Below are 16,850 nucleotides of genomic sequence, written 5' to 3'. Positions count from 1 at the left end.
GGACATCACTTGTCTGATGAACTGAAACTCCCCGGGAGATACCGAGGGAGGAAGATGGCGGCCACTGACCGTTCCCGGTCCGAAGCGGCGAAGCAGCGGCGGCAGGATCAGCTGCAGCGGTGGCAGGGCTCGGAGACGGACCGGACCGGGGTGGAGGCGAGGATCCTGTCCTCGGCTCCCGGAAACCGGCGGGCCCGAGTGCGCTTCGCCCAGGGCGCTGTGTTCATGGCCGCTTGCTCCGCCGGAGACCGGGAGGAGGTGGCGGAGCTCCTGCGACAGGGAGCTGATATCAATCACGCCAATATAGACGGGCTGACGGCACTGCATCAGGTATCCGGATCGTGTTTGATTGTTTACACTGACGTTTGACTCGGTTTGGAAACTTTTGAGAAAGTTCACAAACTTTTCTCTACGCCTTTCTCAACTCATAGATCGATGACAAGCAAGGATGTCTTGAGATGATGAACTTGAAAAAACTAGTTTAAAATGTACCTGCCAACGGTTTTTTTATATTCATATTTCATACGTTTTTGAAAAATAACATTTAGGCCTATAGCCTATAGGCTACCATTTAAAAATCGAAAAATGTCAAAGTGATGGCCAGGTAAAAAATATTAAAATATTGAAATAGCCTACATGGGTGTGTACGAAATTTAATTATTGTTTTTTAAACATATTAGAGTCATGATTTAAATAGATTTTAGTGTACGCAATTTGACGCCCCAAAAACATGCCTTTTCATAAAGGAGTCAGGATATTATTAAAAAAATTTAGTGTCTAAAGGGGTCATCTTTGTTTTGAGGGCTTGTCACATGATAAAAAAAATGGCTTCCACCACACTGACTTTGATTTGGCAGATTATTAATATTTTGAAAGAGTTTTTAGGATTTAATATATATAAAATATTATAAACTACTAAAGACATTTTTTGTTTTCAAGAAAATCAGTGTTTTAATAATCCATTTTTCCTCTGCCAGTTATACCACCTAGATATTTTTGATTAAAATCTGAACTGAAACTTTATTGCAAACTGTACAAACTCCTAAAGTCGGCATGAAGCGGAAGTTGCGATAGTCTTTTCTTCCCCGTTGTGATGTATATCTGAGTGAAACGGCTTCTGGAACAAGAACAAATGTAGGGCGGGGCTTGATTTTGTTCTCAGGGAATTGATTGGATGGTTGTGATTAGCTATTGGTCGATCTCATGTTGCCCCGCCCTCACGCCAGTAAACGCATCATCAGAGAAGAGATGTCGCTGCAAGAGGAAATTATTTGAATTAAAGATTACGATGCATATAAACAAAATAATGATGTGCACAGATGAATCATTTATAATAGATAGAGCAATATTCCATAAATAAATAAAAAAAACCGAATTGTCCATTTTGATTTCATGGTGTCTTTAAATAGCCAAAGTCAGAAACACACAGGCTTTTTTGGGTCTGAATGTCAAAATGTTATTATAATAGACTGTATTTCCAGCACAGATGTAGTTGTAGCGGTGTTGTTATGGTCTTGGGCCAGAATTGTGGATGATGATGAATCTCATGCCTTGATCTGGACTTTTTTATATTGACTATATTGACCATTCTGTGTTGTTTGCGAGAGGTTCCTACAGTAGCAGGGCAGCTGGTGTTGTTTTAGTGACGTCCAGGGAGTGTCTCGGGCCCGTCCCGTGGCTGTCATGTTTAATGTGGCTTCTTCTGACTCCAGGCTGAACTGGCGTAGCAAGACTTTCCTCATATCTTCTGAGCTTCTTCACGGCTGGGTGGAATTCCTGTCGGCCCTTTTCATTTGGTGTTTGTTTTTGTTTTGTTCTTTTTTCTTTCTTTCTTCCTCTCAGCTGTGGATGTTTTTTTTTTTTAATTATATGTTTAGGAGGGGTTATTTTCGACTTTTGTTGCTTCAGCCTTTTGCCTCAACAGTAACGTTTACTTGGAAACCAGCTAATCCTGAGCTTTAACTGAGAAAAAGACTATTCTTCATAGTCAGCAAACAATCATAGTGTGCTTGGGGTCATTGTTTTGTGGATCTTTGTCTTCACTTGTAAAAACAAAAGTTCTTTATTGGCATCGATGGTTCCATTTAAGAACCTTTAACATCCATGGAATCTTTCCATTCCACAGAAGGTTCTTTATAGTGGTGAAACATTCTTTAGATTATATCAAATGTTCTTCATGCTAGCTTGAGAAGCTTCTGTTGAAGAGAGCAACTCAAAAGGTTTTGCTCAAATACACTCCAGTCACTCCAGACATGCTTGAAAATATGAAACGCATGCTTTTTTTGATCCAGACAGGTGGTCGTGTGCGAGCACAGCTATTGGCTGGAGGCTCTGCTGATGTCATAGCTTCAGTTCTGTGGAACATCAGCTTTGATTCTCTTTTAAGTGTCACCTTACCTTGTGTTTGCATGAATTCCCTAATGTGGCACAGAAAGTATTTTTTGTTTGGCTGTTTATGTGCCAGGAACATGTTCAGGTCACATTTCACCCGAAGTAGAAGGAAATAATACATTATACTACAATAAATTATATATTGCTTAAAGAAAAATTAGGCTTTTTGAAGGACTTTTAATATTTAAGAAGTCTATTTTTTCCCCTCAAATGGGAAAACTGAAGTTCTATAATGCAAAAAAATAATTGTATTGTATATTATTTAAATTGTGAAGTGTTCACTCAGAATGATAGTATATATTTAATTTAATTTAATATGGTATATATTTTTTTATACAAAAATCATTGCAAAAAAAATTACAATGATTATTACAGTAAATTGTAAATATTTTTTATTTTAATTTGTTATATGTAATTTAATATTTAACTTAATGTGAAATCTAATGGATATATATTGCACACACACACACACACACACACACACACAGTAAGAAGATAATAAAAAAGAAATATAGACTTCTTTGATGTTGAGGTGAATATAACCCAGACATGTTTCCTTGAGATTGTGGGAGTGTTGAAATGTGACAAGGTTTTGTTGTTTGCTATTTAAATTCATGTTTAGTTTTGTAACATTTCTGCATTCACTAAATGAACTACAGGAAATATTGAGTGTACATGTTAGGTGTGTGAGTCTTTCTGTCGGCATATCTTAGTGTTTACTCTGTGTTGCCATGACATAAATATGCATAATTGTATGAGTGCATAATACCACATGGATACTAACTGTTACTTGGATTGATATTTTTCTGGGAACACACAGCCTACTGGTGTGTGTGTGTGTGTGTGTGTGTGTGGGGCTCTGGACAGAATCAGTGTCACATCCTGTCAAAGACACTGTTTTGGACTCTACACACACACACACACACGCACACACACACACACACACACACACACTCCGTCACAGATAGAGTTACAGGGATGGTTTACCTTCTAATGGTGCTAAAGTAAACAGAAGTCCCGTACACAGACGGACGGAGGGTTGAGCAAATCTTCTCTTTTAAAGTTGCCTCAGAAGAAACAACATCATAAGTCAAACCTCAAATGTTTAAAGGGGTCGTTACATGGATTTTTTAATTTTAATATGTTCCTTGAGGTTCACTTGTGTTAATGTGTTAAATATATATATATATATTTTTTTTTGTGCAAAAAGCTTTAACTTCACTCTGTTGCTCATCCTAAATGCTGATTGGATAATACACCGTTCCTTCCTGTTCAAAAATATTCCTTGTTTTATTCATTTATTATTATTATTATTATTAGTAGTAGTTGTAGTATTATTTTCTGTTTGTATGGATGCACCAATTTAATGATTTTGATTGATGAGCTGATAATTATTTTCATGTTATGGCTAATAATTACTAATAAATTGCCAATATTCAAGACCTATATTTTTTTTCTCTAAAAAAAAAAGAGTTAAATGCTGTAATCTTGCGTTACATCTTTTAAAGTTAGAGCTAGTTTATGGCAAAAAAAAAAATAACTATGAAAACGAGATTCCACAATGAAAATATATACAATATCAGCAGATTAAATATGAAGAAAAAACAATAAATAAAATGAATTAAATCTAATATTTGATAAGCAATATGGTTCCCATATATTGTAACTGTTTTTTGTTTCATATTTTTGTCTTAATGTTTTGTAGTCATATTTGCATTAGTTTTTTGTTTGTGTAGTATCTTTGTATTGTACATCCATACTCTATTATAGTACGTCTAATTGTTTCACTTCTATATCTGATTTTAGTAACACCGGTGTGTGTGTGTGTGTGTGTGTGTGTGTGTGTGTGTGTGTGTGTGTGTGTGTGTGTGTGTGTGTGTGTGTGTGATGATGCTCTTTCGCTGCTCATCCCGATCTCGGTCCTGTTGTCCTGTTGTTGCTCGGTAACGGGGATTAAATATAGTCGGTGCTCTTTAAGTTTTTCCATCACATCCATCCAGAGCCTTTCTCTCTCTCTCCGCTGTTCTCCAGTGAGCGCATGGAAAACATTCTTCATGCAGTACAAGTGGCTGTTGTCATAGGCAAAGGCCAGTCGCTCTCTGAGTCACACACACACACGCACGCACGCTCACATTCAGTGACCCCGTGGAGAACTTCACACCTTCTCCATACAGAAGGTTCCCACTGTTCCTCAGAATCGCACACAAACACACACAATGAGAACAGAGCGGGCTTCTGTTCTGCTCAAGCGTACGTGGAGGTTTCTATAGGCAGCGCCGGGTCCTCTGGGAGCCGCTCACTCGGGCTCTTGGCCCTCTTTCCCACTAACTTGGCCTGAAAACACACGTTTTATCAGTGGTAAATCTCTGGTAACATGTGGCCGATTTCTGCAGAATCTTAGACATGTTAGAGAAGCTACTTTTAAACACACTTGATTTAAAGTAGCTAAACCGCTGCACTATAACTTACTAGATATGCAGTAACTTGTTAAATAATGTGATGTTCGATATATGCAATACGATAAGTGTGTTAAATAAAACTAAATTATTATTTAAATATAGCCTATTTAAAAACTGAAAATGATATAACCAATGTATTTTTTTTTCCCATTCTATCTGGGAAAAGAAAGCATCATTACAACTTCTGAACAGCATTGCATAAAAAGTAATGTCACAAATTTGATAATGTCATTTTAACATTACTGTAAACAAACAAACAACATTTTAAATGCTGACAACTCAACTTGGTAATATATCAACCTGAAAACTTAACAATCAAGAACACCCAGGTACACAAAAACACCTGAAACTAGCGGTGACTTTATTTGATCTTTTGTTATTAAAAATAAGTACAAAAAGGAAAATTACAAACAATTGGACAAATACAATAAAACAAAGGTACAAATGGGATAAACAGTGTTTTAAGTTGTTCAGGTTGGCCTGTATTAGATTTAACAGTAGCATTCAAGTAAGAAACAAAACCGAAATGATATCAAAGTTCACACCACAACTATAACGATAATGGCACAGAGAAACAATATCATTTTTTTCAGCTGTTGAACCATAAAAACATTGACAGCCAATCAGAATTCATCCTGCTTTAAAGAGCTCGAGCATTTAAAGAGGCGGACGATAAAACTGCAGCACTTCTAATAAACAGAGCGATGTCGTCCGCTGGTGTGAACGCTAATATAATGCTAAGAACGCTAAGAAACCAATTTGAAATGATTCGAGCTTTGTGACATGGTGCATTATCCTGCTGGAAGTAGCCATCAGAGGATGGGTACATGGTGGCCATAAAGGGATGGACATGGTCAGAAACAATGCTCAGGTAGGCCGTGGCATTTAAACGATACCCAATTGGCACTAAGGGGCCTAAAGTGTGCCAAGAAAACATCCCCCACACCATTACACCACCACCACCAGCCTGCACAGTGGTAACAAGGCATGATGGATCCATGTTCTCATTCTGTTTACGCCAAATTCTGACTCTACCATCTGAATGTCTCAACAGAAATCGAGACTCATCAGACCAGGCAACATTTTTCCAGTCTTCAACTGTCCAATTTTGGTGAGCTCTTGCAAATTGTAGCCTCTTTTTCCTATTTGTAGTGGAGATGAGTGGTACCCGGTGGGATCTTCTGCTGTTGTAGCCCATCCGCCTCAAGGTTGTGCGTGTTGTGGCTTCACAATGCTTTGCTGCATACCTCGGTTGTAACGAGTGGTTATTTCAGTCAAAGTTGCTCTTCTATCAGCTTGAATCAGTCGGCCCATTCTCCTCTGACCTCTAGCATCAACAAGGCATTTTCGCCCACAGGACTGCCGCATACTGGATGTTTTTCCCTTTTCACACCATTCTTTGTAAACCCTAGAAATGGTTGTGCGTGAAAATCCCAGTAACTGAGCAGATTGTGAAATACTCAGACCGGCCCGTCTGGCACCAACAACCATGCCACGCTCAAAATTGCTTAAATCACCTTTCTTTCCCATTCTGACATTCAGTTTGGAGTTCAGGAGATTGTCTTGACCAGGACCACACCCCTAAATGCATTGAAGCAACTGCCATGTGATTGGTTGATTAGATAATTTCATTAATGAGAAATTGAACAGGTGTTCCTAATAATCCTTTAGGTGAGTGTAGTTATTGCTCTTGGTGTGAACCGGCCTTATCTCAGCTTGCTCAATACAGTGTGACGTTTGAAGTGGAGATGTCGAGTTCTGTCAGTGTCATGCTACACCGCTACCGATAAAATAGCTTATTATTGGACCAGCGACAGTATTTTGAAAACACATGAGCTACTGTTAAAAAGTGTAGTGGAGTTAGTATTGCTTCTGTTTTTAGTGCGTTTCTCTACAGCCTGCACATGTACAGTATGTGTACAGTAACGCTTCCATCATGTAGTAATGATTGTTTTGCCTGCAGCTGATGGCAGAGGTCTCACTGAAACTCTGCGGACATGGAAACATAGATTTCCCATCATGCAATATGACCCTGGCTCCAGCAGTGTTGTAAAGTTGATGTCATGATGTGTGTCAATAGAGTTATTCAGACAGTGCGCTGCTGATAAGGGCGACGACATCACATTGTGTTCATTCTTTTACATTACATATGTGTGTGTGTGTGTAATCTAAGGTCAAAGGTTAAGGGCAGTGTTTTCTGTTTGAGGAATACCTGAACAGACTTGAATCATGATGCACAATATATCAGAATTGGCCAATATTAGCAATAATGAAACTGATAAGCATGATGCTTGAATTACTAAAATGTTTACAAATATGTTTAATATTATGTTTCAGGATAGTCTAAGCCAGTGTTTTTCATTTATTTATATACTATTATTATAGGTTAGGGTTATAGTATTATAGGGTTATAGTATTATAGGGTTAGGGTTATAGTATTATATAGTATTAGGGTTATAGTATTATATTATAGGGTTATGGTATTATAAATATAATTTAATACCAAAACATTAACCATTGTTAATGTTTTGGTATTAAATTATATATATTTTTCTGTAATAGTTTTAGTAATTTTGTTTTGTGTGTTTGTCATTATTATTATTTTAAATATATCTATATAGTTTGGGCAATACGCACAATCCTACGCTGAAATGATGATGATGATGATTTATTTGTCCTCGAGAGGACATTTGTTTCCACCATAGATGCGTACATAATACAAACACACATGTATAACATATTAAGAACATGAACATATAAACATCTACAACAAACAACACAGAAAAAAACAACAAGAGAGCATACCTGACGGATCAAAGGCTGATTTCCTATGTATTTAGAGCTTGTGTAGATACAGGACAAAACTCTTACTAAACGTGGCCTTCCTACACATCGGTAACCTATACCTGCGGCCAGAAGGCAGAAGGATAAAATACTTGTAAAGTGGGTGTTCGGAGTCATTTAAGATTTTTTGTGCCTTTCGCAACGTGAATGTCGAGACACTATCCGATAAATTGGGGGTAGGGAGACCAATAATTTTACTTGCTAAGTGAGTTATCTTTTAGAATTTGTTCTTGTTGGTAACTGTAAGTATAAAAAAAAAACCAAATGGCCCCATAAGTAAGGACCGGCTCAATAATACTGCGATACAGAAGCAGAAGAAGACGTGGCTGAACAGACAAGTGTCGAAGTTTACGAATAGCTGTCAGTCTTTGTTGACAGCGTTTGTAAACCCCTAGAGTATGCTGGTTAAAATTGAGATTTTGATCCGAAATAATGGCAAGATCCAAGCCCTGTAACAGCAACAATATTCATCCGGAGCAAATGAAACGAGTGAGTGAGGAGAGGCGGGTTTGTGTGTCACTCGCTCTCAGAGAGATGAGAGAGAGAAAGAGAAAGAGCAGCTTCAGATATTTCAGTATCGATATGTATCGAAAAATCAATATTTTTGACAACACTACATTGCACTTAGTTAATTATTTCAGATGCCTTTTTAAAAGACTATAATTGACAAATATATATATATATTAGGGCTGTCAAACGATTAATCACGATTAATCGCGTCCAAAATAAAAGTTTGTGTTTACATAATATATGTGTGTGTACTGTGTATAATTATTTTGTATATAAATGCACACATGTATATATTTAAGAAAAATGTTATTTATATATAAAATCTTTATATTTATATAAAATATACATTATATATAGGCTACATTCAGTCTATATACAGTATATACATGCAAATATTTCTTAAATACACATGCATGTGTGGGTATTTATGTATTGAAAATAATTATACACAGTAAACACACATATATTATGTAAATACAAACTTTTATTTTGGATGCGATTAATCGTTTGACAGCCCTAATATATATATATATATATATATACATATATATATATAAAATCCACCCTGCCAAAGTGTGTAGTAGGAGTGACTGTGTTACACGTCGCCACTGCTGAAATACACACACGTTTGTCAGGTTGGCGTGTGTTAAGTCAAGCCCTGTATATAGAGATGAAATAGATTTCTCTTTGTCTCCTCAGGCCTGTATTGATGAAAATGCTGACATGGTTCAGTTTCTGGTGGAGAGCGGCAGTGACGTGAACCGAGGAGACAACGAAGGCTGGACGCCCCTCCACGCTGCGGCCTCCTGCGGTTTCATCCAGATCACAAAGTCAGTAACACTTCTCAGCAACCTAATGAGCCGCCCACTAAGACGACATGATGCTGCCTTGTACCTCATATTCATATTGTATCCAAAGTATTTATAAAACATCTAATTGAAAACGCACCTAATGCATCAACCGTGAGTTGAGTCTCGACAGTTTAGAGTTTACCAGGTGTTTTTCTGTGTCGCAGGTACTTGATCGAGCACGGCGCACAAGTGGGAGCGGTGAACAGCGAGGGAGAACTTCCTCTCGACGTCGCTACGGAGGACGTCATGGCGAGACTGCTGAAAGCAGAGATTAAAAAACAGGGTGAGAGACACAAAGCCTGGAACAGAGAGAGACGGAGTAAACGAGCGAATGTGAGATTGTAGAACAACAAAGAAACGCTTTCACCAGTGCTGTTAGTGTTAACTAAATCGATCAAAAATCATTTTCAGTAATGGAAATGAAGTTGAAATAAAAGTAAATACTAGGGGTGGAACGGTACACAGAAGTCACGGTTCGGTTCATACCTCAGTTCAGACATTACGGTTCGGTACGATTTCGGTACAATGGAGGGAAAAGCAAAACAAAAATGCAGAAGGCATTGTATTTTTTAAATAAGTTTTTTTAATAAAGGCATAGAACCAGTTTATTTGTAGTGCACTGACAATAGTTTTATATAATTAGTTTATTAATTAAATTAATAAAAAGACAAAAAAGACCTTGTGATATGTTTGGTAATTGTACCTGAATTAATTTAAAATTATTTTGCTATATTTCAGATCAATATATTTGTTTTCCTTAATTTTAATTAACATTATTAATTGACAATGTAACATTATTCTCTTCTGAATTATAAATAATTGATTTCTGTATAAAATAATACTACCATTAAAAACACATTCGATTTTCTTTTTTTAATCAATGTAGAATGTGTAAGATTAGCGCTCCGAGGACAAGAAATGAAAACCAATGCAATATGACGAATGTCCAAAAGATGGGACCCACAGACTGTTTTGAAATGGAGTCGGATAAATATGTTTTGCTTTTAAAACAGTGTGTGTGTGTGTGTGATTTTGGTTGGGTGACAGTTGTAGGTTACAGTGTGACAAAAGCACAATGTTGTGTTTTATTGCGAGTGTACACAAATATAAGTAAACACTTTGCAGGTTTAATGAACTGAACAAAATGACGGAGTATGTTTTTTATGTTTCCACTGTTCGATCGCGCCTCTCTCTCTCTCTCTCTCTCTCTCTCTCTCTCTCTCTCTCTCTCTCTCTCTCTCTCTCACACACACACACAGTTCGATCGCGCCCGCGCGCCTCTCTCTCTCTCTCTCTCTCTCTCTCTCTCTCTCTCTCTCTCTCTCTCTCTCTCTCTCTCTCTCTCTCTCTCTCTCTCTCTCTCTCTCTCTCTCTCTCTCTCTCTCTCTCTCTCTCTCTCGCACACACACACACTCCAGCATTGCAATCTTGATATCGCTGCCTGTTCATTATGCGGTCACGGTCACACCAAACGCGAATAGAGCGTCAAATTCGCGTCTAGTTCGACGCTAGTCCAAAGTGAATAGGACGCGCGTATAAAGCCAACGTTTGAAGTGAACGCGCGTTCACCGTTCAGAGCTAAGCCGATGGTACAGATTATGTGTCCCTAAAGAACCCGCGTATCTAACAGTAGTTCCGCATTACATTAATTAATTTGCACGCGAGTTTTATTTATTTTTATACCGTGTATTCTCCGTGTAAATTCGTGCACCGAACCGTGACGCCCGTACCGTTTCGGTTCGATACGAATACATGTACCGTTCCACCCCTAGTAAATACTATTTATTAAATTAATAAATATTAGGGATGCACGATATTGGATTTTGGCCGATATTCGATATGCCGATATTTTCAAACTAATTTTGCCCGATACCGATATATTTGTATTTTTTTTAAGTGCAAAAAAGGCTTATTAAAGCTTCTATTAAAGTTCTGCAGTGAGTGATTTCCTCTGTGTTTTGTTGTTTTATTAACATTAAAGGGATAATTATCCCCAAAATTTAAATTGTCATCATTTACTCTCTCAAGTTTCTTTCTTCTGTTGAAAATAAAAGTTATTTGGAAGAATGTGGCTAACCAAACAGTTTCTGTACTCCAGTGACTTCCATAGTATATTTAAGCACAAGAAAGAAATGAATCCAGGTTTGGAACAACATAAGAGTGAGTAAATAATGACAGAATTTTTATTTCTGGGTGCAGTATCTCTTTAAGGACAAGCGGCAGCATATTATTACTGTCTCTTTAAGAACTGCACGCGACGCGTCTAATATACACACATTTGACAAGCAGATTTTCTCTGTTTGCTTTCACTTTAGACATAACCAACTTTATGTAAACCTTGTGTGTATTTGACAGTATCAGCGCAATAAGACTCGAAAGATTAGTCCAGTATGCAGGCGCTGTGACAGGGTTTAGTTCCTGTGAGCGTCGCGTGCAACGCGCTCAGAAAAGCGCATGTTAGAACAGCGCATCAGCACGTGAATGACATGTTTAACTAGCAAGACTTTGACGCACATGCAAATAATGAACTTTTGTGATTTGCGGTGTCCCGTGAGTGTAACTCTACCTCTGCGTTTACATGTGATGTGATGAATGTGCGTCGCGTTGTACAGTATGTTGAGATGAAGGCGCCCAGACTTGAACTGATAGAATGCACGATACTATGATTTTTCTTCAAAAGCAGATCGTGGAGACATTTTAATCGTCCACGATCAAAAACCGCGTGAGTTGGACACCCCTAGTTGGAAGTTTAAGGCCCCATCCACACTACTGCGTTTTAGTTTAGAAACGGAGAATTAAAACGAATACGATCTCCGTCCACACCAGCGTTTTAGCTGCGTATTAGAATTGATCTCCGTCCACATTAAAACGACTGAAAACGCGGATCACGTGACCATTCACCAACACTGGGTATGTGCGTGCCGGTGTAAACACAACTTCATTGCTAAAATTATCCCACCATGCTCTGGGTTAACCCCAAACCGACGCTCCATGTACGGTCAACGCCGCCGCTGCACACGGGAATTGTCACAGATCGCTCGAATAATAGCTTGACTCCGGCGCATGTAGGCAGTTATAGCGCTGTAAAATGCAGAATTTACTTGTACAACAGCTGCTAGCAAAGATATACGCCATGACTGATGACACCCAATCATAGAGCCGAGCGTGAGCCTCTACTACGTCAACGTTTCTAAAGTCCTCCGTTTTGACCCTTCTACACTAAAACGCCCTCCGGAGATTCAAAACGAAAAACGGATCGGCAGCGGTTCTAAACTTCTCCGTTTTGGGTCTCCGTTTTTGCCGTTTTAGTGTGGACGGGAGGTGCAAACGTAGCAAAAGGTCTCCGTTTTTAAACGAAAACGCAGTAGTGTGGACGGGGCCTCAGTTGCTGGCGCTCATGCTTCGTTCACGGTCGTCACGTGCGCATAGGAAACACGCCACCCTAATAAAAAATAATACAATAAAATATTTTTTTGCTGCGATTTTAGCCACAGCTTCAGCATTTATTTATAGTGTAAACTTCAATTTTGATTTCATGTGGACTTTAAGAGTTAATGCACAGATCCAATATAATAATACATATTATTTTCTTTCTCAGTCGTTAACGTTCACGTAACATAAGCGACGGCACATTTGCTGTGTAAGCATTAATCCTAAAAATTGATTTAGATGTATATAATTTCTACTTTTTTCTTTCGATTTTTGATAAAGCAATGCAATATGTCTTTGTGAGGTTAGTAGGTTTCCATTTGAACAAATATAGGTTCACATTATCCGTCTAAAACACTCCATCTGTCTGATCTTGACCTGCTGTGCCTGATCCCATTAAAACCTTAGTCGACACACAAACTCTCACAGAAGCTCATTATAGATGTGTGTGTGTGTGTTTATAGGATGTTTGGTTAACAGTAACAGCATGTGAATTTCCCACATCAAAAACGCCATTATAAATGCTGGAGCTGTGCAGAGATTTTATAAACTTCCTTCTGTGTGTAAATGTGTCCTTGGGTCCTTAAAGTCGACACGAAACACAAGTTGTGATAGTCCTTTCTTCAGTATTGAGACGTACTGTATATCTGAGTGAGACGCTTCTCGAAGGGCGGGGCTTGATTTTGTCCATGGGGAATTGATTGGATGGTTGTGGTTTGCTATTGGTGGATCTCATGTGAGTGACAGGTTGCCCCGCCCTCGTCACCAGAGAAGTTATTTTGATTAAAGATGACGAGGCAAATGACTTAAAAAAAAAAAAAAAAAAGTTGTGCACTGATAAATAATATACTATATATATAATAATAATTTATAATAGACACTGCAATATTCCATAAAACAAGAATTGTGCATTTTGATTTAATGGTGACTTTAAGAACGAACTGATCTCGAACCAAATCTCCTCCTGTAATATATATTAATATCATATACTGGATCTTTAAAAATGTCCTGTGCTGTCTGAGAAGGATTATAATCCTGGTTTGAATGGTTTTTCAGGTATTGATGTGGACCAGGCCCGGAGAGAGGAGGAGCGAGTGATGCTCCAGGACGCCATGGCCGTGTTGGCAGGAAGTGGCTCTCTGGTCCCTCATCTGAACACTCAGGCCACCGCACTGCATGTCTCCGCTGCTAAAGGATACATCGAGGTGTTAAAGTGAGTGCTCCTTTCACTGAGACACTTCAAAGGTGTCAAACCGATATTGTTGAAAATGAAACATTAAATTTCTAGTGATTTGCCTCACCCTCTCCAAAGTTTGCTGATGCTTTGATACTTTCTACTGTATATGGAGCTTAAAGCAACACACACTGATTGTTGGGAATGACACACTGTTGATGAGTGTGTCTGTATAAATACACTGCGGTTCAAAAGTTTGTCATCTGGAAGATTTCAAAAAAAATGTTTTTAAAAGAAGTATTTTATGTTCACAAAGCTGCATTTATTTGATCAAAAATACAGTAACTTTGCAAAATATTATTAAAAATGTAAATATATTTTAAAATGTAATTTATTCCTGTGATCAAAGCTGAATTTTCAGCATCATCACTCCAGTCTTCAGTGTCACATGATTCTTCAGAAATCACTCTAATATGACGATTTGCTGATGAAATGTTGAATGTCGTATTTTTATGGAAGCTGTGATACATTTTTTCAGGATTCTTTGATGAACAGAAAGTTCAAAAGAACAGCATTTATTTGAATGTTTATTTGTAACATTATGAATGTCTTTACTGTCTTAGTTTTGTTCATACAACTAGCAAATCAGAAAGACTATCTTCCTGTGAGCAATTATGATCAATCAATTAATGATGATGAATTTTTAAATATAAATTCAGAATCGTTTGAGAAAGCATCTGACGTTTTCTTAGCCGTCCTTCCAAAGCCTTTAAATCTTAAAGGGATACTTCAGGATTAAGCATTAAGCTTTGTATTAGTAGGAAACCTGTAGTATTTTCAAATTACCGTGCTTTCCACCCTCATATCCCCCTGAGACGAGAGATTTATGTATTTATTTGTCTGGAAAAAATCCTCCGATGACGCAAAAATCGTCATTTTGCGTCATCGGAGGATTTTTTGGCCAGAGGCTAAAGACTACAGCCAGTAGTAGGTGCTGTCCCGCATGTTCTCGACCCGCCCATAGAGGCTGGGATCTCACTCACAGAATGTACACATAGTGTCAGACATCTTTTTTTGGAAGCTAAGCTAGCAGGCTCTTGTTCTGTGGAGAAAGCTGAGTAGTAGGGGTTACCATCCGTACCATGTCCGGCCGTCGATGTCCGGGATTCAGCTTTTGCTTTCTGCAGTCGCCATTCATTGTTTACATGCACACCTTTTGTTTCAATCTAACTGAATTCATTCCGATTGGTGAGTCTGAATGTAGTGTTTACATGAACGCTAAACAAGTGATCGGTTGATGTGCGTTTTAACATTGCTAAGAAAATTCCTGCTCCTCCGTGAGAGATACGAGTAGGGCTGGTCCGAATACCATTTTTTGAGCTTCGAAGCTTCGGTAGTAATGAACATCGGAATCTCTATATGTCTGTCTGTCCGTTTGCATTTTGATTATTTCGAGAACCGTTCATCCAAACGACTTCACAAGGGAGTGCAGTGTCGTATTTGGTGCAATATAGATAGACAGGCTAGACGCGACACGTTCAGAATTAATCAACTTTTAATAAACTACAGAACAGCGCGAGCGGGACGCGCGTGCCTCACGGGAGCAGGGCTTATATGCTCCGAGAACGGACACTGCACTAGTGATATAAAACACACACACAGGTCTGTTAACTTAAGCAATATTTTTAATAAGGTAGTCTGATATTTTTCTCACTAACAAATTACTGACAAAGTAGGGTAGATTTAAATAAAGAAGCGGCGCGCCTCGCGCGAGCAGGGCTTATATGCTCCGAGAACGGACACTGCGCTAGTGATATAAAACACACACACACACACACGTCTTTTAACTTAAGCAATATTTTTAATAAGGTAGTCTTCTAATATTTTTCTCACTGACAAAGTAGGGTAGATTTTTAAAAATAAAACCGAAATTTTAATAAATAAAAACGGAATTTAAATCAATAAAAACTAAATTTAAATAAAGAAAAACGAAATTTAAATAAAGAAAAACGAAAAAATAAACGTGATGTCCCAGTAAAATCTCAAAGTCTCCTAAATTTAGCTGTAGATTAATTTAGATTGATGAGGGTAAAAAGGATAATACATTTTGTTTCTATCATTCTATGTTCCACAATGTCAAAGCAACGCAGCTTAACCAAAAACACAAGCTCAGGCATGCACTTCTGTCCACACACACTCCGCTGTTCTGCGCTATAGCCAGAGAATACTCCCGTTGCAGGAACACGTTTAGTAGTCCAAGAAGAAGCAAATATATTTATTAAGTAGCCTAGATATAACGAAGTTATATGTTAAGTATTATATTTCACCAGATTTTATAGTGTAAAACATATTCAAGCGCGAATGAGAACCGTTTCGAGGGGGTTGCCAGGTGTGCAAAAAAAACAAAAAAGAAGAATATTCGAATGTCACATTTTCAAATCGAATACCAACACACCGAACGAATATTCGAATATCCGGGTCCAGCCCTAGATACGAGACCAGTGCGTCTCACAGGTGTCGCTCATCAGTAATCACGCCACCGGCCTCGCGTCGTCCTCCCGCGGCCCTCAGTCTCGTCCTGCTCGCCTCAGTAAACATGACTCGTGCCGTTCTCCCGCGGCCCTCACTCGTCCTGCTCGCCTCAGTAAACATGACTCGTGCCGTTCTCCCGCGGCCCTCACTCGTCCTGCTCGCCTCAGTAAACATGACTCGCGTCGTCCTCCCGCGGCCCTCACTCGTCCTGCTCGCCTCAGTAAACATGACTCGTGCCGTTCTCCCGCGGCCCTCACTCGTCCTGCTCGCCTCAGTAAACATGACTCGCGTCGTCCTCCCGCGGCCCTCACTCGTCCTGCTCAACACAGTAAACATGATGAATGGCGACTGTAGAACGCAAAAGCCAAATCCCGGACATTTTGGGCGATCTCGAAATCCCGGGCAGACTCATCACGGAGACTCACTAGTAGCCTAGACTTGTTGTTTAACTACTGCGCTCTGTTACCGGTAGGCGTGGCCTCCTAGGGCAGCGAAGCAAGTGCATTCTGGGAGTTGTTGTCTTTCATCCACATAAGCCAAAAATACATTTTCTGGCTTTTCTCAGTCTAGAAAGCTCCAAATTCAAAAATAATTTCACATTTCTTCTACATAAATGACCCATTTTAAATACACATTCATCTTTCCAGAGGTGAAGTATCC

At 38.7% G+C, this 16,850-nt stretch overlaps 1 protein-coding gene across 1 annotated transcript in view; it reads left to right on the top strand.

Moving 5' to 3' along the window:
• Positions 1–16,850, top strand: part of zmp:0000001167 (protein phosphatase 1 regulatory subunit 12A) — a 31,133-nt gene continuing 14,283 nt past the window's right edge. The window contains exons 1-4 of the mRNA XM_056272627.1: positions 1–330; positions 8,904–9,034; positions 9,220–9,338; positions 13,541–13,697. Of these exons, the coding sequence (XP_056128602.1) occupies positions 55–330; positions 8,904–9,034; positions 9,220–9,338; positions 13,541–13,697 (683 nt within the window). The 5' untranslated portion in view covers positions 1–54. The remainder of the gene's footprint in view (positions 331–8,903; positions 9,035–9,219; positions 9,339–13,540; positions 13,698–16,850) is intronic.

Source organism: Rhinichthys klamathensis, unplaced genomic scaffold (genome assembly GCF_029890125.1).
Source record: "Rhinichthys klamathensis goyatoka isolate OS25496 unplaced genomic scaffold, OSU_Roscu_1.1 h1tg000341l_1, whole genome shotgun sequence".
In the NCBI taxonomy this organism is placed as follows: domain Eukaryota; kingdom Metazoa; phylum Chordata; class Actinopteri; order Cypriniformes; family Leuciscidae; genus Rhinichthys; species Rhinichthys klamathensis.
Note: the sequence above shows the minus strand (reverse complement) of the source record. Positions and strands in the feature narration are given on the sequence as shown.